A 20,010-nucleotide genomic window follows, 5' to 3' on the forward strand; every position below is an offset into this window, starting at 1 on the left:
CAAGAAAAATTCACTTTAGCTTCCAACAAAAAGTGAGGGCTATTAAAAAGAAACCACTAGCAAGGGTGAAGTCTACTCAAGTTGGACACAAAAATAAATATCAAACATTGTGTCTACAATGGAGACCTTTAACTCACACTAAAAATTATTAAAATAATAATAATAATAAGTTAGCATCTAGAATGGGGACAGAAAGTAGATATAATGAAAAAAAAAAGGTAACAAAATAATATTGAGTCTAGAATGTGGATACAAAGTGGATGCAAGTTAAAAATTATTAAAATAATAATAATATGTTAACGTATAGAATGTGGACACAGAGTAGATGCAATAAAAAAAATAAGTTGCAAAATGATACTGCGTCGAAAATGGGGACACAAAATGGATGTAAGTTAATATTTTATTAAATTTAGCGTAGGTATATGCGACACTAATATTTGTTTCCCAGGTACTGTCCCCAATGGAGACGATTTACTCACATTTGTTCGACTTTAAGTTTAATTATTGTTGGAGATCCCACATCGACTAGATATTAGGACATTTCATAGTATATAAGTGGGTGTAAACCTTACCTTATAAGCTGGTTTTATGAAGTTGAGTTAGACTTAAAGTCCACTTCTTAATATGAGTTGGTAGTCTCGGCATGAGGGGGAGGTGTTGTTGGAGATCTCACATTGACCATAGATTAGGACCATTTCATAGATATAAGTGGGTGAAAAGACTTAAAGTCCACTTCTTAATAATTATTTAATTTTATAGCTATTTTAGTGTCCCCTAAACCTACGCTATAGTTAAATAATATGTTTTTCTTTATGTAGGCTAAGCCAACACTATCTTGTAAATTTGTGTCCCATTAGAAGTTGTCTCTAATGCATTAACCACCAAAACATTAACTTCTATTTTTATTGGGACGCTAAGCCCATACTAGTCCCATGTAAAGTCTCTTTTTTACTCTGTGTCACTCTTTTGAGGACTATACCATCATTATTTCTTGTAGTGTTAAGCGAGTACATGTTACAGGTTATACCATTATAAAAATAACAAAAATGCAATTACTTAATATTATAAATCAATAAGTATATTAAACATTAAATTAAATTTTAACAATAAAACAGAAAACAAATCAAATAGGAAATATTATTTTTATTAACTTTCACTTTTTCTAACATATTAAAACGGTTTGATCCAACCTTAAATAATAAATTTCCCTAGCTAAAATAAAATAAAATGTAAGTAAACTGTAATTTTGATATTTTTGTGACTGCATGTGCAAAACCGTATTTTTTTCTTACTATACCTCTCTCTTTGTACACAAAAGCAATATTCAAAATCGAAGCAAGTGAAAGGCACAGTTGTTATTCCCTTTTCCCTTCTCCGCTTATAGTTTCTGCCGAAAATGGGAGGCGAAGATAATGTAAAGCATCTTGAAGACTGCTCCGTTTCCAAGTCAGTGTCCTTTCTTCTTTATCTGTGTTTTTTGTGACAGTTTTTTCCTTTTAATGTTTACTTGAATTCATAACTTGATTAACCCATCTCACCCAATTGATGATTCTTACAAATCGTATTGGTTAATACTCGATGCCATCTTTTTGAAGACCCCATTAATAGTGAAATCAAATTTGATTTTAGAACTAGTTAGAAACTAGGAAAAGTTATGATCTTTGGGAATTAGGGATCCTAATTTGCACCCACCTTTGTTATGGGACAAATTTGTTTCCTTGAAGTGCTGAAGAAGGTAGTTTTGGACATGACATTGGAAAAGTACTTTCTTTTGTCACTTAGTTATTAAAAGGGACACTAATGATGATTTATGGTTTGATTATAAGGCAGAGTAAGCGTTTGCTTGGCATGGTTGCTCTACAAATGCTCATTTATTTTGTTAATTGCAGATATTGTTTGTTTGCTAAGTGTTTTTATCTTAACGAGTTGTCATTGTGCTTGGTATTACTTGCAATGCAGTAACCAATGAATGTTTGACAATTCATGATGATATTGGTACTCAGGAACACCAGGAAACAAGAATATCGAGTAGACTATATGCTTCCATAAATTATGCAGTAAATAATCCAGTTGATCATTCAAAGTTCCACGAGTCACCGTGTTAATCCTCCAAAAAAAAGTCTTCAAAATTATTCTGACAATGTACAGAAAGGACACCAAGTTATCCTTTTTGGTTCGCCATTTTAGTTCTTAGGGCATATTTAATTATGTTTTAAATCTTTGAAGGAACATTTGAAATAAAAATCTCTGGAAAACTAAGTGGTGGTGACATGTGAAACCTCAGGATGCAGTTGAAGATTTACTCTAAATTTTGCTGTATTGTCTTGTCATCCAGATGGGGTTTGTTTGTGTCATCAAATCTTTGTACGCTTAAGTTAGTTGTCAGTCACTGAACAAAACTGTATCTTAGCTGATGAATTTAGTATTAACTGAAATCATGACACATTGCAATGAACTTAGTCCGTCACTTCTTAACCTCTTGCCCTCGTTTATAATTATTTGGTTTTCTAATAGGTTCTGACTTGTGAATTTGGGTAAGGTTGGTATCCTTATAATGGTTTATATTTTGCTTCTCTGGAAATCTTTCGTTTCCTTGAAGTTTAAGTTTGTTCAGTTCACAGTGACGTTTTTGTATTTTCAAAGGTGAATTTTGTTAAACTCTTGCTGAACATGGAAAGTTTGCAGTGCATTGGGCACTTGGGTGTTCTCAGTTGCAGGAGCATTGCTGGCTATTCCAGTTGGGATAAAGCGCAAATCTCTGGCACCCCTTGTATTTTTTGGCACCACGGGTACTATGTTGGATATTATCATGGGAATCACTGCTTGCGAAAGGGAACACGCTGAGCGCCAAATGAAGCTACTTGAAGCGCAAAATGCTGCTGCCGAGACTTCTTTGGGTGAAACAGAAATTGATTCATAAACTGCTATCTTGAAGTTTTCAGCATTGTCAAACTTGTTTGAGCATGATTATAACAAACTAAATGCACTTTTCTGGTAGCCACTAGTCAAACGTTCATCTAGTTGATGTATTTTGTTAGCCTTTTACAGTTTTTCCTCCAGCGGTGTTTTCAGAAGAAGGTGGATATGATGGATTTCTTTGTTAATTCATACAAATTTCAGGAATGTTTGATTACAATGTGTTTCCTATATAATGGTAATTAAAGAACACCCTTGTCAGATTCTTTTTGGGATAGCTATAGCACCCAATAAAGGATTATTTTGAGTGGCACACTGTACATCGAATAATTGGAGCAGTGTACTCCTTATTTTTTTTATCTAATAAGGTTTTACCTTGTTCATGGGCCATTGTCACAATTTTGTGCACGATAATGTAATATTGGATTGTTATATGCAAGATTTGGTAGACTAAAATACTTTTAATTTCCTTTGTGTATAGTTCTTGAAGATGCACTTCTATGAGTTCTACCCGATTGCCTATTCGATTGTGCATATCATGCTTTTTCCTGTAAAATGTTTTCACAGAATACGAGAAGCTATATTCGATTATCCTTTCTATTTATTTACTTTTCAAATTTAAAATTTTGCAAATTATATTTTAGTTCTTATGCGAAAATGATATTTGGTTCCAATCCTTAAAATGACAAAAAAACTTTATCAGTTTGTTGTAGGCAAATTATATTACTTATGCTTAATGTAAAGATTCTACCTATCTTCTAACTTTCACATTTTCGTTGAAGACAATTCATAGTATTCCTTACTTTCAGATTGATAATAGATTGAAATTTACTTAATTTAATTTTTTTTATTAGACTTTTTTTCCTAAGAAGTATAATTTTTTAATATGACTTTTTGTTTGGAAAAGTTGGGTGGTATGTTTTTTACATTGACTTCATTTTGTCTCCCCATATTTTTATGTTTGTTTTTCTCTTTTCTTTTATGCAGCTGTGGTATCAATTTTCTAATATAACTTTTTGTTTGGAAAGGTTTGGTTGTATGTTTTTTACTTGGACATCATTTGGTCTCCCATGTTTTTATGTTTGTTTTCTTCTACTCTTTTATGTAGTTTTCCTTGTGATGAATATGATGGTTGAACTTTGGAGTGTCTATGAAGTTCGGACACTCCTCTTAAATATAGAAAACGTATATGTAAAATGTCCAATTCAAAAAGTATTTTTATTAGATTTCTAATAATTCTAGTATGATCCTAACACAATTTAAAAAAAAATACATTAATTTTTTAAAAAATCAAACTTTATTGTATAAATTGTTATAAATAAAAAACAAATTTTTGTGAACCTGTAGTAAAAAAAACATCTTTCTGCTCCAAAAAATAATCTAAAACAATTTATATAATTCATAATTATATAATATATAGATTTGTGTTCCGATCTTTATTATCAATTTATATAATTTATAATTATATAATATATAGATTTGTGTCCTCATGTCCTACATTTTAAAAATTTTACTCTCCGTATTCTTATCCGTGTCGTATCGATGTCCGTATCGGTGTCTATGCTACCTAGGTGTCAACTTGCTTGGTATGCTTAATATGTAAATTTTTAAATAAATGAAAAAATTGGTATTAAAAACATAATATTTACAGCATAATATTTGAAACCGGGTGTGGGAGTGTTCAAGAATTTGCTGTTTGGAAGATGCGTAAGCAAATATGCAAAGTTCAGGATAGGTGAAATCATTAGGTTCCAAAACAAGGCATTGTTGCAGAAACCATTTCAAATTTTCCACTTTCGATATCTAAGCTGGGATCAACAATGATCTCAAATTTCAGAGGGCTGTTCTTTCCTTGTTTCAGCAACATTTTCAGAAGAATTAACCAGACACGGTAAAAGTTGAACTTATCAGGAAGATGCTTTTCCTCCGATTGCAAGCCCTTATCAACCTCTAACGTATTAGAACTCGGAAGTCCTTCCCCGGAGGGTCTTGGGTTAATAACAGGTCTTTCACTGGCATCGTTATCCTTGCATTCATTTCTTGGACCAAGATTTTGGTTATGGATTTCTTCTTTATAAGCTGAGTATACTCTCCCAGCCTTCATGTTCCCAAACAAGATTTCTGCAGTCCTGTTTTTAACGAGAACTGGCATGTAATCAGATTCGTCCCACAAGTATAGCTGCCAAAAATTGCATCAATAAGCAATGGTAAGCAAGTCTATAAGTTTATAAGAATAATCTAAAATGTCAATATTCATATGCATGACAAGACTTGGCTTCCCTCTTGCTATCTGATATCTTTAATTAGGAAACAAATAGTGGCACAAGACACATTCAAGTATACTTTGAAATTTATACACTTGAAAGATGCCTCAAATTTCATTGATTTGGCTATGGATAGTTTTGTTTCAAAAATAAAAAATATATGGAATTGTGAATTGTTCTTGGACAAGAAGCCATCTTTCTACATTCATATGAACTATGATTATGAAATGCAAAATAAATACAGCACATAAATTAATCCTCAAAATCTTATAAGATCTGGATGAGGAGAAACACATGAGCAAGAAGTGTGAACAAGCAATTACCATGAAGGGTCTATATATCGAGCATATTGAGTGACGACGGGTTGAACTTTTCCAACAGATCAGTGGAACAGCACTTCGCTCAAATCTGAAAGAAGGGAAGAATTATCATTCATCATAATGAAAGGCACAACAAGAAGGCTTAATTAATCATATAATCTAGTACTTTGAATCCAAGGGCGAACCACAGAGCTGGCAGCCAGTGCATATGAGATCATCCATCAACTTACTATCCTCAGTTCTGTAAACTCTCCTGCTAATGAAAACCTTCTCCTTCTTGGTATCACCAAGAGTCCTGGCGGTATGTAGTGGAACAATTTCACCAATAGATGCACAGACTATCGCCTTGCAGGATGTTGTTAGCTGAGACACTTCAATAAGTGAAAAACAGTCCCTAGGCCTTTCCTCTTCAAGCACCGTCCAGTTTCTTGGCAGATGCTCTATTTGCTGCGTCTATCACATTCAGAAGATTCATCAGTATATCTTAACTAACACCGTATGGATGAAGCGTATTGGTAGTTTATCTAAGTGAGAGAAGAAAACATGTCAATGACAATATTTTTGTTAAGGAAATTCAAATGTAAAATATGAAATGAACATGACATAATAATCTCAACTACCACCATCATTTATATATTTTGTTCAGAAGATAATTGAATTACAATGAAACCAGACCGGTATATAATACTAATGACATGTACAAACAGATGTTCCTTTTCTATGTAAAAATAAAATAAAAGGATTTGCGAGTAACTTGCCTCAGGACAACTGAGACAACTGGAGTCAAATGGATAGAATGGATAAATTTTAACTTTTTTTTACAAAAAATAGAGTATGCAAAAGCATCCCCTATAACATATGATCCTAATCAACTCGTAATATCAATAATCTGCAGCATTCCTAAATAGAATAAAAAAAAGAAATACAAAAGAGTAGGGGGCTATACCAAAACCTATTCAGGAAACAAACCTATAACGAGGTTGAAACACCTATTCCTAAAGAAATCATCTCCAACAAAACTCGGAATGTCATCCCACCACTGGTTACATTTTTCTTTTACACCGAAGCAAGGAAGCTTATCACCACAATGATAAACTTTTAATTGCATTATAGTGGATGGATTAAAAGTAAGACTATTTTTCGTTGGCCCACTTTCCAAAGCAACCGAATGTGAAAGAAAAAAAAATGTTAGATTGGCACTCAATGAGGTTTAATTTTAAAAGTAAAAGAAAAAACACTCCAGATGATTAATCACTTGGGATCTGTTAAAAATGTATTACAAAACTTCAATCCCTTCATGACTCAAAAAAATCATTTAACTCTCCATTAACCACTCTTTTTAGGATTGGATATTCAACTCGTCTATTTAAAGTATATGATATTTATTTTTTCAAAAAAGTTATAAATAAAGTTTGATATTTAGTCTCATACTCAAACACCAGATGCTGTACCAAAAACTCATCAGAGTCCAAAATTCATCCCTCAAAGACCTATGCTGAAACAATGAACATTGAACTATTTGACCCAGGGAATTGCAAAAAAGTTATTGTCCATCCAATAACAAATGGTGATCGAATCGATTGTTTTTAATTTTCATAATGTGATGGATTGATTGGATTTATGCATGAGTGAATTGGATGATTAGTTGGCAAATGGTACTCTCGTCTTATATAGCACAATCATCATATACTAGACACGAATTGGACAGACAAGTACACAGATTTGAATCCTGTAGTGTTTTTTTCTCTTTTGAATACACCTATGTGACTTAATCTTCTAATAATGAAACCAAAAACCGTAGGATACTAGGATGTTGTTTGCTAATGATACTTTTATGGTTCCATAATGTATTCTCTCACCCTTTTGATAAATTATATAATAGGGAAAACAATTACAGGGCAAAGAAAATACTTGATTGGACTGCAACTTGATGTTACAAATAGTGGATCGAGACTGCTGCACCCACTTTATGACCCTCCTAAGCTTATCCTTCGTTGTCGCCCCAACACGGCACCCTGTTACCAACTCTTCAACAGCTGCATAGAACCAATTATAAAATCAAAACCTTTTAAAGCTTAGACAAACAAATTGTATCCACATTCAAGAATTCTGCACCTCAAATAGTATCTCACATCTAAACGGGAGAGTGGAGAGTTCTAGCAAGACTAGCTGCAAACAGATGGTAAAAACTGTGCACATGTGAAGTGAGGTAACACGTGTAATTTGCAGGCTTCATTAATCATCAGCACGAGAAAAAACTTATGTAAGCAACATAAAACTTATGTTCAGTACGCTGAGTATTGTTTTGCAATCAAAATTAAACTTTCACTTCGGCAGCTCATGAAATAAAAGTTAACAGTAAAGTTACCACGGTGAACTCCAATATCAACTATAGATAAAATTAAAAACACTTCTAGCATATCCAATGGTCAACCATGGTGGTGTTGCCAGACTCACTTTTGGCCAACCCTACACTGGCACACAAGATTTAAGAACATCAAGTTTTATTTGTAATTTTGTTGAGATTTCACGTAGACTAGCTCTATGCTTAAAATTAAGGTTTAATTTACAAACTAGTTTTATAAGTTGAAGTTAGACCTTAACCCAAACTATAAAACAGTATTAGAGCATATTTTTAATGACCTTATTAAGTCACTAGTTATCACGCTTATCATAACACACTCAAAATGTGGAGATCTCACATTGATTCATGATATCACTAAAATAAAGTGAGATACAAACTTCATCTTGCAAACTAATTAAGTAGGTTTGAGTTAAAAGTCTTTACCTAAATTGAAATCCTTGAAAACTGAAAAAAGGACCAACAATCGTCTCATAATTCCCAAGAACCATTAGCAACGGTTGCTTATATAAGAATTGTTGCGTAATTGCTACATTGGTGAAACTGCACAACCATCGATTCTCAAATTTAAGAATTCCGTAAACGTCTAGCCTTTAAATGTTACGTAAGTCAAATTAGTTCTCAAATGTTTCATTTAAGCGTTTTCAAATTTGAAATACAAATGGAGTTCATTTAAGCGTTTTCAAATCCAGTGACCGTGTAAAGGTGTATTTTGCTGAGTCATGATCAGTTGCTTCGAATATATATATATATATATATATATATATATATATATATATATATATATATATATATATATATCAACAGACACAGATGTGCGAAGAATTGAGAATAATGAAGATAATAATCTAACCAAACAGACAAAATAACAAAGAAAGAACAGAGAAGTACAGAACAGACCCTTCGAGAGAAGAGAATGGTGAGGGTGGACCAAGGAAATCAGCGAAGACCACTGAACGGTTCTGGCCTCAACAGCGTCTCCATATTTTGCAATCTTGAAATCTGCCGCGAATAAAACAAGCGTTAGTTAACGCCGTCAAGTCAACAGATACAAGTTTGGAAGAAACGGAATTTACTCTGTAACAAGACGAGATCGCCGGCTGCTACCATGGAGCCCATGTGTTTCTGCCAAAGAGAAACTAGGAAATACGGCGTCGTATCGTCGCCGACTTCAATGTCGGTTCGGGTTATTTCTCGTTTGGAGGACTTGCACTGGTGATGAGAAAAAAAAAAGGAACGCAATTAAGTTAACAGGAAAAGAAGAGATTGAGTGGAGTACCGAGTAAGAACCTGAACGGGGAAGGAACGGTGAACGAAGACCAGAAGCTGAACGAAATCGCCGATGTGGGAAGAGGCTTTCGAGAGATCGATGAGAGGACCGAACCAGCCAAATGCTGAAGCCATCATCGACTGCGGCTATTGTTCTTCTTCTCTTCTTTTGCCGCCAAAAAAGCGGTTCACCTAATAAGAAAATGAAAAAATTCGACGCGTTTTTATTATTATTACATTTATAACTATTATGCTTAATGTAACCTGGGTAAATCTAGTGTTACATTAAAAAAATAAACTTTCTTTTTAAAATGTCTTCGAAAAACAAAAATATAATTAACGTTTATAATAACATTCTATTTACAGATAGTTACGATTGAAAAAATTATCGAAATTGTCCAAATAAAAAATAATTTAATTGAATTTCCATGATTCAGATATGAGAAATGTAACGGGAATACCAGTCAGTGTAAAAAATGATAACAATAAAGATGAACGGTTGAACACAAAATTATTCGATTTCAACGCTGACCAAAGTCAGAAAGTAAGATACAAAAATGTTTGATAAAGCAAATGAGTAGTACAAGTGATGACCCAAAATAAAAAATTATTGGGCTGCAATCTAAAGAAAATAGAAAGGACGTATGAATCGGGTTCTGAGCCTCAATTAGAGAACCAAATACGTGCACACAGTAAGTAGATGGAACGGGCGGGCCAACAAAAACAAGCGCCAATTCCAATAGGAAAGTTCTGTTAGAAAGAGGCACTGAGGCCAAATCTATAACAGAACCTCCTGCTTTTATCTACACTCCTACACCCAAATCTCAGTTTTAAACAAGTTCATGTTCATAGTACATTGGCAAACTCAGACAATGTAATTTTCCCACCTATGTCGAACTATACACTATTATTCCACAGTAGAGCCGATCCCATTTCTTTAAAAGAAATCAACACTTGATCCCATAAAAATAGGAGCTCATATACAGCCTTACTCCAATATCAAGGGGCCCATCATCACCACCAACAGCATGAAGAGCCACTGGAATTGTTGAAAGAACATGCACTGTGAGAGGAAAAACTGAGGGATCAATTTCAGTTTCCGCTTTATTACCATCCACTTTTTTTATTACATCACTCTGGTTATACGGACAAGAAAGCAGTGCAACTTCTTCAATCGCCCTCCACTTGTTAGACCAGCCCCTCCTAAATGTACACGTATTAGTAGACATGCTAAGCACCAATGTGGATGTTGTTTCAAGCCATTCTGCAGTCAAGCCTTCAACATCATCATAATATATGCGTCGCTCAATCTGCATATGAACAATGCACAAAACAATAATAAGAATGACACCAATTACTTGAAAGAAAGCACCAAATTGCACAAGTAGAATCAAGCAAAGTCTTCATAAAATATCTACAGATCTTTTTTTATCAAGAGCAATGTATAGAATATGCAAATCCTGCATTTGATGTCTCCGAAAGATAACACGAGTAATTATGCACTTGATAGATACAATATTCCTATTTCAAGAAACTGATTCATCGTAAATCCATAGTGAAATGAACAAGGTACTTCTCTTATAGTAGAAATTGGATAAATTACAAAAAATAATAGTAGAACATTCTTATTCACTTTACATACATATGATACCAAGTACCAAGAACCAAGCCTACTTTTTCCATGATAATGTTATGTCAATAGACAAATTATTCAATTAATAGCCAACCTCTTAAAATCGTAAGTTTTCAAAACATGATGTCATCATTGCCTACAAAAGAAAACGGTTATCTTTGACAGCCATCCACACAAAACAGAGAGATTGAATAACCCATTTTCTTAGTCCTGTGATGTGTGAAAGCTACTCTACATACAAAAAGAACATATCTATTGAAGAGACACATTGACTCTATGTGCAAATTAGAACGGCATATGGTCAGAAGTCACTTACAGCTAGCTTTTGAATGTAAATTGACATGAATCTCGGGCCTAGTCCCAGAATTCTAGCTTCTGAAAATAAGACCTGCAGAATAGAAAGATAGACTTTAAGTGCAAAGGAAAATATGAAATCAAGACCTAGGCTTGAAACAAAACAAGAACAAAAAGCTTTCCCGAAAACAAAAAGCTAAGAAAGTTGCATGATGACGACTTTAAGAGAATGATTTAGAATAACTATACCTCCTTTTTCTTTAGGAGAAACCATATGTAAAGTTTATCACAGGCATCCTTAACATTTCTGCTAGCTAGCTTTCTCTCGTTGCAATGAGCAGCAATTTTTGCAAGTGCTTCAGCACCTGGAACAATATACTTCACAGCTGCAACTGATAGTGCTTCCCTGCCTTTGATGGATGCTGCAGCACTCTTATCAAAATTGATACCTGTGAAACATCTTTTCTCCACATCTATTTCCTTATAAACCTGCTTCGCATACAAATCCTCAGCCTCTATGGTAGCAAGCAATGTCCGGTGAACAATAATATCTGGATACCGACGCAGAGGTGATGTAAAATGAGTGTAAAATGGGACAGCCAAAGCATAATGACCCCATTCATTTTCACTATCTTTTAAATCTCCACTACAGAAGTAAGAAGCCAACTGCATTGGCCGAGTAGCATAAGAAATAAGTATGTAGTAAAGCACAGGATCACCCTTGAGCTTTTCCCTGATCTGCTCTAGTGAACAATGGAATTGACCAGAGGAAGTCGTGTTCAATTCAAAACCATGCTTCTGACAAAATGCCATAAACTCTCTCAGCTTTCGCATATTAGGTTCAGGATGCCTCCTTAACAATGCAGCATCAGGATAAGCTCTGCATATGACTTCAGCAGCAACTCTATTGGCCAAAAGCATAAATTCCTCAACAAGAAAATTTGAATCTTTCCTTTCAGAAAGCATACTATCATAAGGAACTCCATTTTCATCAAACAAGATAACAACTTTTGGGTTTTCAAGCCGTAGAGCCCCATCAGTAAACCTCTTGCGTTTCAAGACATTCGAAATTTCATAAAGACTCTTCAAAGACATAATAACATCGGACCATTCAAAATTTCCGTACACTCTGGGATAGCCATCTTCAGTATTGTTTAAACCTTCAAAATCAAAATCCTGGTCAATGATGTCCTGAGCATGGTCATATGAAAGCTTACAACATGAGTGTATAACAGAACGACCAATCCAACGGTCTACAACATCCCCCACATGATTTACATCCAGGAGTATAGAAACAGCAAGTCGATCCACTCCAGGACTAAGTGAACCAATATTCTCTGATAATAATGCAGGCAACATAGGTAACTTCCTTTGCAACATATAGACAGATGTTGACCTAGACTGAGCCTCACTATCTAAGGCTGTGTTAGGTAAAACAAAATATGATACATCAGCAATGTGAACACCTACTCTATAATTTCCATTAGGTAACTTCTCAATTGACAGTGCATCATCCAGATCAGTGGCAGTTGAAGGATCAATAGTAAATATGCACAAATTTCTGAGATCTATTCTACTTTGAATTTCCTTCAGTGGTACCTCCCAAGGAACACACGGAAGACAGGACAGAGCTTCAGGAGAAAATTCAGACGAACAGATTGCATTCTGAAACAAAATTGCATCTAATTGGGTCTGAATTTCATCACCTTTTCCAAATACACACAAGATGTGAGCCTCGGGAAAAGGATTTTCCTCAACCCAACCAACAATTTGTGCAGCTACCAGATCCTTTTCAATTGTCATGTCACCACTTTTCAACCTTTGCATAATGCACTTGGGTAATTTTCTAACAAGAAGCATCATATTAGGAAACTTTGGATCAGTTGGTATCATCTGGATGTAATCATTATCAGAAACCAAATTATTATTCTTCTTGACGTCCTTTTTGGTTATGTCCTTGTAACAAGCCCACTGCTTCACATTAAGATGACCGACAATACCCTCCCGACGAGGCGATCTCTCAATAATAGAGACCACCCTGCCAGTTGGTCTTTTAGAAGGGACAGAATTAACCAACAAACACATCTTTTCCACAGCATTAACTACTTCACTTTGTCCACTACAAGAATTGTTCCTTAAGGAATCAGGAGTAGCATAGTGATGTCCATTAATGCTGTCCCGGTTGGCTATTCCAAGTAGATCTAAATGGTTAGTAGAAACCTGGGAGGTATTATCCTCGCAGACAATTCTTTTTCCAGTCAAAGAATCATTTCTATAGGATATGGAGTTTTGAACAGCATCCTCCTTGTTTTGAACAGGATAGCTTCTGTAATGGGCAGACCCATGATCAGCATCTACCTTATGTTTCCCTTTACTATCCACTTCATTATCTTCTGTAAAAAGGTTGCAACCTTCCGGTGTTGAAGTGTTGTTACAAGACACATTTGGCCCTTTCATTTTTGTCCACAATGGCAAGGGATCAATCTTAACTGCAACAATATCACCTTCCACCTACACAGAACAATCATTAGATATATATCATACAGCAATACAAGGCATAACAAGACAATTTCTGTTATAATATCAACTATAAAAGAAACAATGCAACTAAATCTAAAATCCATGGAATTAGAAATGAAAATTACAATTGTCCAATATAAAGGAGAGAATTACTTCAATCACACATGACCAAAAATTATAATTACTAAACATCTTAGAGAATTGCTTCAGATCCACCATCCACTCCATAAGCCAGTACACACAAGTAACAAAGGCCTTATTTTATTAGGTGAGGTCAACTACATGGGAGAAGACACATTAACAGATATATTCTAGGTAGGTAATTACATCAATCCATGCAAAAGATAATATATGAATATCAGAAAATCTTAACGAATGGACACAAAAATGTATAAGCAAATGACCCAGAAAAAAGCAGAATAATAACTCACAGTGATTTGTATGTGATCATTAGAAAACAAAAAAAGAGGCAGTTTTCCATTAAAAACATTGGAAATATAACAACATTCATACTTACAGCTCTATTCTGGGCTGGAATCCCATTAATCAGAACGTCAGTTGGCACTCCATCAATTTTGCAGTAGGCCTACAAATCCATAGAAGATTTTAAACATCAATAAGCACCAGGTAACTGCAAAGTATATCTTAAATTACCTCCACTCCCACTCCCATAAACAACAAACAAAAATACCAACAAAACACAGCAAGATATAAGTTAGAGAAAAACCTCAACTCGATTGTGAGCATTGACATGAAAGAGAGCTTTAAAAACATCGCCCTTCTGCAAGCCAGAAGAAATTAACCAAATGTTATTTTCATAACAATGGTAGCCATATTAAATTGTGTGGAGACATGTGAGTAAAATAATACCATGTTACTAACCTCTAATGCCTTCTCAACAACCTCTAAAGACAAGTGTGGACTAAAATAACTTTTCTGGCCACAAATCCGAATTGGACCACAAGGGACTGAGTCCTTGTTTTTACTAATTCCCGCCGACCCTCTGCAACCAGCGGGCTCAGAAAATGATTTAGAATTAACTCCTCCGCCATAGATAGGCACAATTCGCAAATCACAAGATTCCACTTGCTCATTGATATGCATGGGGGGCATTGATGTAAAAGCGACATTAAATGCATTGGATAATCCTTGCTCATTAGGAGAACCCACATTGACCTGCTTCAGTGAACCCTCCAAGGATGTGGATGCATGTGTAGGTGTTTCAATTTTCCCTGAATCTGGCAACATGCCCTGGGCCTCGTTCGCTTCAGATGCTATCAAATAACAGAAAAAAAACACCAAGAATCACACAAGAGAAAAACTGAAGACTTCATTTTTTTCGCATTTACCAGACACACAAAAAAGCCTCCTCAAACCATTTCGCCTCAATTATTAATCTAAAAACTTCAAGTTTAAGAAAAATAAACAGTTGATCACCGTAGCAGGTAAACCAAACCACCATGATACATTTTTCATTGATTAAAATAATCAAAAACCATACCCAACAAAGGAAACAGTAGCAGTAATAAAGACAAGACCCACCCGAAAACATAGGAACCATTGGTAAAGAACTGCGATCGGTGTTACAATCAAGAACATATAAATCGGCACACCCTTTCTTTTTCGCTTTGACTTGTCATAAACAGGACAAACACACAATACCAACTTCAACACACACAGAACCGTGTTCACATAATCCACAATACCCATAATCAACACAATAAAAAAATTGAATTTTGTCTTCCGGGCAAGAAAGAAAAATCTCCAACATCTCCACAATAATTTTAAAAAAATAATGAAATTACAGTACCTGAAGTGGAGGAAGGGTTTTGCTTGGATCGACGATTGGATCGGCGCTTCTTCTTCTTCTCCTTTTCAGCGTCGTCCGACCTCTCGACCAAGGATCCTTCAACCACGGTCCTCATAATTGTCGAAATTAAAAAGATGGGAAAAAAATCCTTTCTTGAAATAAAATAAAGGAAAAGGAAATTGAGGAAAAGGAAATTGAGGGAAACGAAAGGAATGAAGATTGAAGAAGAGGAAAACTAAGCTAGAAGAAAGAGGTCTTCCGTTTTTTGGAAAAAAATTAAATGGGAAGAACCCGAGAGAAAGGAATGAAAGAAAAACAAAAGAGAAAGAGGAAGAAGGGGTGGAGTGACAGATAGGGTTTTAAGGTTTACCTAAGAAACCGAAGCTTGTTATTGATTAGAAAAAGAGGAAAGAATGAAGAAGAGTAGAAGAGAAGGAGAAGGAGAGAGAGAGAAAGAGGTGGGTATGGTATGATGAGGTTGAAAACGACGTTATGATTGGTCGGCAGGGACAATGGGCGCCGACTCTCCTTTTCTTTCTCTCTCACTCTTTTCTTCCCAAATCCTCTCTCTCTCCACTTCTTTCTTTGTTTTTTCTTCTCTCTTCCATTACCTGCTTCCTACTCCACTTCAATATCACCTTCTGATCTTCTTTTTCTCTTTTTCTCTTTTTCTCTTTTTCTTCACCCAATAATCCTGAGGTGGGTAATACGAAACGTTTAATTAATGCAGGAATGTAATAAAGATACACCTTCAAGTAAAGATATTCAACTCCTGAATTAATGGTTAAATATATTTTACGTTTAATAAATTTATTTTTGTTTTTAAGTCTAAATTTAATATTTTTATTAAAATAAATTATTATCAATATTTATTTTAATAATTGTATTCTTGTCGGTTGACTTGTTCGCCAGTTGACTGATGACAAGTTCTAATTCCGTCTATCTTTTCACGAATCCGTCATATCTCTTGCTGCTCTGGAATGTGGCTCCGTTGAAACAGAGAGGTTCCTACCTGTTGATTGTACTCCAACAATCAGTCAGGGCGTATAAGAATAAAAAAGTAACAAATTTCAGTCTTAGAAACAGCGTACCTTATCCTGGGGACTCAAGTCCCTTTTATAGCTTACCTTTTGCAACTGCTTTCCATCACGATAATCTAATCATAATTGAAAGCATACTCAACAGGAAAATATTCTGCTCAAGGGCAGACTCTCACGGTGCTGCAACCGAACAAAATCTTTCCTCCAGAGAGTGCATAAAATAATAACAGAATAACCATCAGGTTGTCAACTTAAGTACCAGCATCAGGAGTCCAATTTGTTTACGTAAGCACCCTCAACGTGGCGATACGCTTCTTCTCATCATACATGCAACATAACCCTACGTGCCCTAAAACACATGGGCTTAGGTTTAAAAAGAAAGTATTTACTTAAGTTAGACCCCATGCGCACTAAGCACACCCCTAGGTCCATAATTACCCCTCGCCAGCCGCCTAGGCCTTATGCACAAAGGATTACCTGAATTATACAAAAATGGACTTATACATATATTTTGGGCCCAATTACATGGCCCGCTATCCTGGCCCAAGAGCCGAGTTGACTTGCCTGTGATAGGTGTTGAGGTCCGACCACTAAGCGCTGAGTTCTAAGCGCTTTGGTCCAGTACACAAGCCCGCAGTCTCGAGCTGAGCTTGCTTCAGCGAAGGGACTACTTGCACGCCCTTGGTGGCTTACGTCTCCTTCTCGTAGTGGCGGGTGTGGTGCAACACACAAAGCGTCTTTGAGATGACATCTCACCATACTCCATCACGAGCGTACATGTGGCCTTTCATCAACGGTTGGAAGGAATTGTCACTTGCTCTTCCCAACATCGTTTTACTTAACGTTGAAAAATCCTCAGCGTTTCTCAATGTTTCATTTCTCCTTTACGAAGCTTTTGCGTCTCTCTCAGACTCTTTGCACCTCCTTCCTCAATCTTGGAAACCTCATCACCTCGACTCGTTCTCTGAACACAGGTACCTCCTTCCACTCAACTCATGACTATGTTCTGGCATCATTGTCAGATTGACGCTTTCATTATGACCATATCGCCTGGGCTGAGACTGTTTTGTATTCATTCTTTTCTAATTATGTTGATTGTTATTCCTACTAGCTTCATCGTTTTTCTTGAATCTGAAATGCGTGTTGTTTTCATTGCCTGAATGTGTGTCTGCATTTGCTTGTTGTTTTATGTTCTAGATACTTTGTATGATGGATTACCAAACCATGTACCCCTGGAAACCTAAGAACCTTCTAGAGGAAACCTCCATATACACCTCTCATGATCAAATAGTGATTTACACGAAAAGCGAATGCCCCAAGAAGTGTATTTTTGGTAGGGAAAACGACAGAGGCCTTAAGTTAGTGCCATGTAGAGAGGACGAGCCAGTCTGTTGCGATGAGTCCTCGAACCCTGATGGTCCATTTTTCTATTTTTTATACCACTGTATTTAAGAAAGTTCTCCTTCGCTTTTGATATGAATCCAAATAGAAATGACAATAAAATTGGGAATTTAGGGTTACGGAACGAAATAAATTCAAAACAGTAACATTAGAAACATGGATAAAGGAAGGCGCCACAAACAAAGTTTGATAAGCCTAAGAATGATCACCACAAGAATCGGTGGATTCTTGATAAGATCGCAAGATGCAGGGAAAAACCCTAGCAGAGAAACACTCTCTAAAATTGTCAAAATATTCGTTTTTCCTATTCTGAGTTCCAATAGTGTATAAATTACAAGATTAGCTAGAGGTCTTTTCTTGTTTGTAAGAAAATAAGACGAAACTACAATCCTTATATTTCAAGAAGGATCATTTGCCCCAAAATATTAGCCACCTTGTGCTGTAAAGTCTCTTAGGCCTTTTTAAGCCCTCCTCTTGTCATGGGTCTGGGATGGCTTGGTCAAGTTCCTCCTCACTATGCCCTTTGGTTTGGATGTCCTCATCAGCTTTGCCTTGTATAATTTTGAAAAAGAGCTCCTTACCGAAATCAACATTGTCCCAGCTACATCCAAATAATTGGGCATTTGTTCGGGGTTTCTCCATTCTTTGCACACATTTTGGTCTTTTGCCATCTGTGAAAGTCTTCTTATATTTCTTTAAGGCCAAGCGTTTGGGCTGCCAATTGTGGGTTTCATTTAATGGAATGGTTGGGAAAGCATTGTTCTCGCTCTTCCAGCAATCGTATAAAAGCTTCAAAGGCAAGTTTTTGAAGGTGCGCTGCAACAAGAGGGACCCAACTCTTCTATATGGGTTCACCTTATACTGGACTCAGAAATTGACCTTCCAGGGTGCTCGATGCCTGGAGAGCATGTCGCAGAGGGACCAGGAAGTGTGCCACTTCTTCTCCAACCTGAAGGTGGTTTTTGATACTACCACTCTCATAAGTCAAGTGTTCTCCTAAGGGGACTAAAAGCGTACATTGGTATCTTTCCTTCTTTTACTCTTACTGATGCTGACTTGCTAATTTGTTTGCTAAACTTCCCTTGTTTTTCTCGCAGACAATATGTTGGGTAAGCTCAACAAGAAGGACTTGGCAGCTAGAGTTAAGAAGATGAAGGCAGATGCCCAAGCACTCCCCACTAAGGACCTTAAGCTAGAATTTGTTGTCGACGCCGCCCCTGCTCCTACTGAAGATGAGGAGACCTATTATGGGTCGTTCTTCAAAAGGAGACGAAAGACCACCACTGAACCCTCTGAGCTTTCCATCTCAGATGGGCATGCTCCTTTACAATAAGCTCCGCCACCAAGCCCTCCTCCTCTTGGTGACATGGTAGTGGTGCAGGAAGGTGAGGGCACAAACACTCAGGAGGAAGGGTTGTGGGATCCTAACTTGGATGCTCCTTCCTTCTTCCTTGAGAAGGTTTTACTACCCACTAAGACCAAGGAAAAGTTGGTTGGCCTCGAGGAAGATCACTTGGTAGAGCAGGCTCTAGTTACGAACTGTCTAGCTATATCCAAGCTGAGGGAGTGGAAAGGGTCGGCTGAGAAGAAGTCCCATGAGGTCACTGAGCTCCTACAACAGGTTGGAGGCCTCAAGCAAAAAATGTCAAAGCTTCATGAATAACTCCAACGATCGCAACAAGAAGCTAAGGCTCTCCTGACTGAGAAGTCCAAGGAAACTTTATTATCTGACAAGAATGCGAGGCTCCAATCTAAGGTGGATAGGCTAAAGGAGAAGCTGGCTCAAAAGGACGAAAAGCTAGTTCAGAAGGCTGAGGAACTGGTGAAAGATAAGGAAGCCCTCATCGATGACGCTGCTAACTCATACATGGCGGGCTTTGAAGACGTCGTTGCCCAAGCCTCAGGAATCTATCCTGGGATGGACTTCTCCCAACTCGACTTAGGCAAGATGGTGGTGGACAGGCAACTTGTAGATGAGTAGCATTTCTTGTAACCAGCCGCCCTTCGTGGCCTTCTAAACAATTTTAAACTTTCTAATATCTTGTATGTATTAACACATTAATTTACTTATTTAACTCTTTTAGTTTCGGCACACCTCGACTAGTATATTAACAATGCATGCCTTGGTGAAAAACGACTAGCATAAGCTTATCATCTAGTAGTAATATAACTAACTACCTA

The 20,010-nt window shown here is 36.3% G+C and overlaps 3 protein-coding genes across 6 annotated transcripts; 1 reads left to right on the forward strand and 2 right to left on the reverse strand.

Annotated features, from left to right (window-relative positions):
* Positions 1-1,287: 1,287 nt before the first annotated feature.
* On the forward strand, positions 1,288-3,299 carry LOC137825987 (uncharacterized). Its single transcript, XM_068631815.1, has 2 exons — positions 1,288-1,446; positions 2,686-3,299. Exons 1-2 carry the CDS (start codon positions 1,397-1,399, stop codon positions 2,918-2,920), a joined length of 285 nt encoding a protein of 94 aa, XP_068487916.1. The 5' UTR covers positions 1,288-1,396; the 3' UTR covers positions 2,921-3,299.
* Positions 3,300-4,588: 1,289 nt separating this feature from the next.
* Positions 4,589-9,630, reverse strand: LOC137823337 (uncharacterized). 3 transcript variants are annotated; one of them, XR_016514775.1, is made up of 7 exons: positions 9,153-9,630; positions 8,939-9,074; positions 8,763-8,864; positions 7,412-7,536; positions 5,731-5,953; positions 5,504-5,588; positions 4,589-5,095 (listed from the first exon to the last, which is right to left on the reverse strand). XR_016514775.1 is itself a non-coding variant. In XM_068628427.2 (7 exons), the coding sequence occupies exons 1-7, from the start codon at positions 9,267-9,269 to the stop codon at positions 4,661-4,663; spliced, it is 1,287 nt and encodes a 428-aa protein (XP_068484528.1). In that variant the 5' UTR covers positions 9,270-9,630; the 3' UTR covers positions 4,589-4,660. The 3 variants fall into 3 exon arrangements, 1 of the variants encoding a protein (XP_068484528.1); XR_016514774.1 differs by having other exon boundaries at positions 5,686-5,953; XM_068628427.2 differs by having other exon boundaries at positions 5,667-5,953.
* On the reverse strand, positions 9,624-16,116 carry LOC137823336 (Ribonuclease II/R family protein). Of its 2 annotated transcripts, XM_068628426.2 has the most exons (8): positions 15,759-16,036; positions 15,389-15,484; positions 14,461-14,852; positions 14,306-14,359; positions 14,096-14,164; positions 11,308-13,569; positions 11,081-11,152; positions 9,624-10,441 (listed from the first exon to the last, which is right to left on the reverse strand). In XM_068628426.2, exons 3-8 carry the CDS (start codon positions 14,824-14,826, stop codon positions 10,079-10,081), a joined length of 3,186 nt encoding a protein of 1,061 aa, XP_068484527.2. In that variant the 5' UTR covers positions 14,827-14,852; positions 15,389-15,484; positions 15,759-16,036; the 3' UTR covers positions 9,624-10,078. The 2 variants fall into 2 exon arrangements, with proteins under 2 accessions (XP_068484527.2, XP_068484526.2); XM_068628425.2 differs by having other exon boundaries at positions 15,389-16,116.
* Between the last annotated feature and the right edge of the window lie 3,894 nt (positions 16,117-20,010).

This window comes from Phaseolus vulgaris, chromosome 8, assembly GCF_051622355.1.
Source record: "Phaseolus vulgaris cultivar YP4 chromosome 8, ASM5162235v1, whole genome shotgun sequence".
Classification (NCBI taxonomy): domain Eukaryota; kingdom Viridiplantae; phylum Streptophyta; class Magnoliopsida; order Fabales; family Fabaceae; genus Phaseolus; species Phaseolus vulgaris.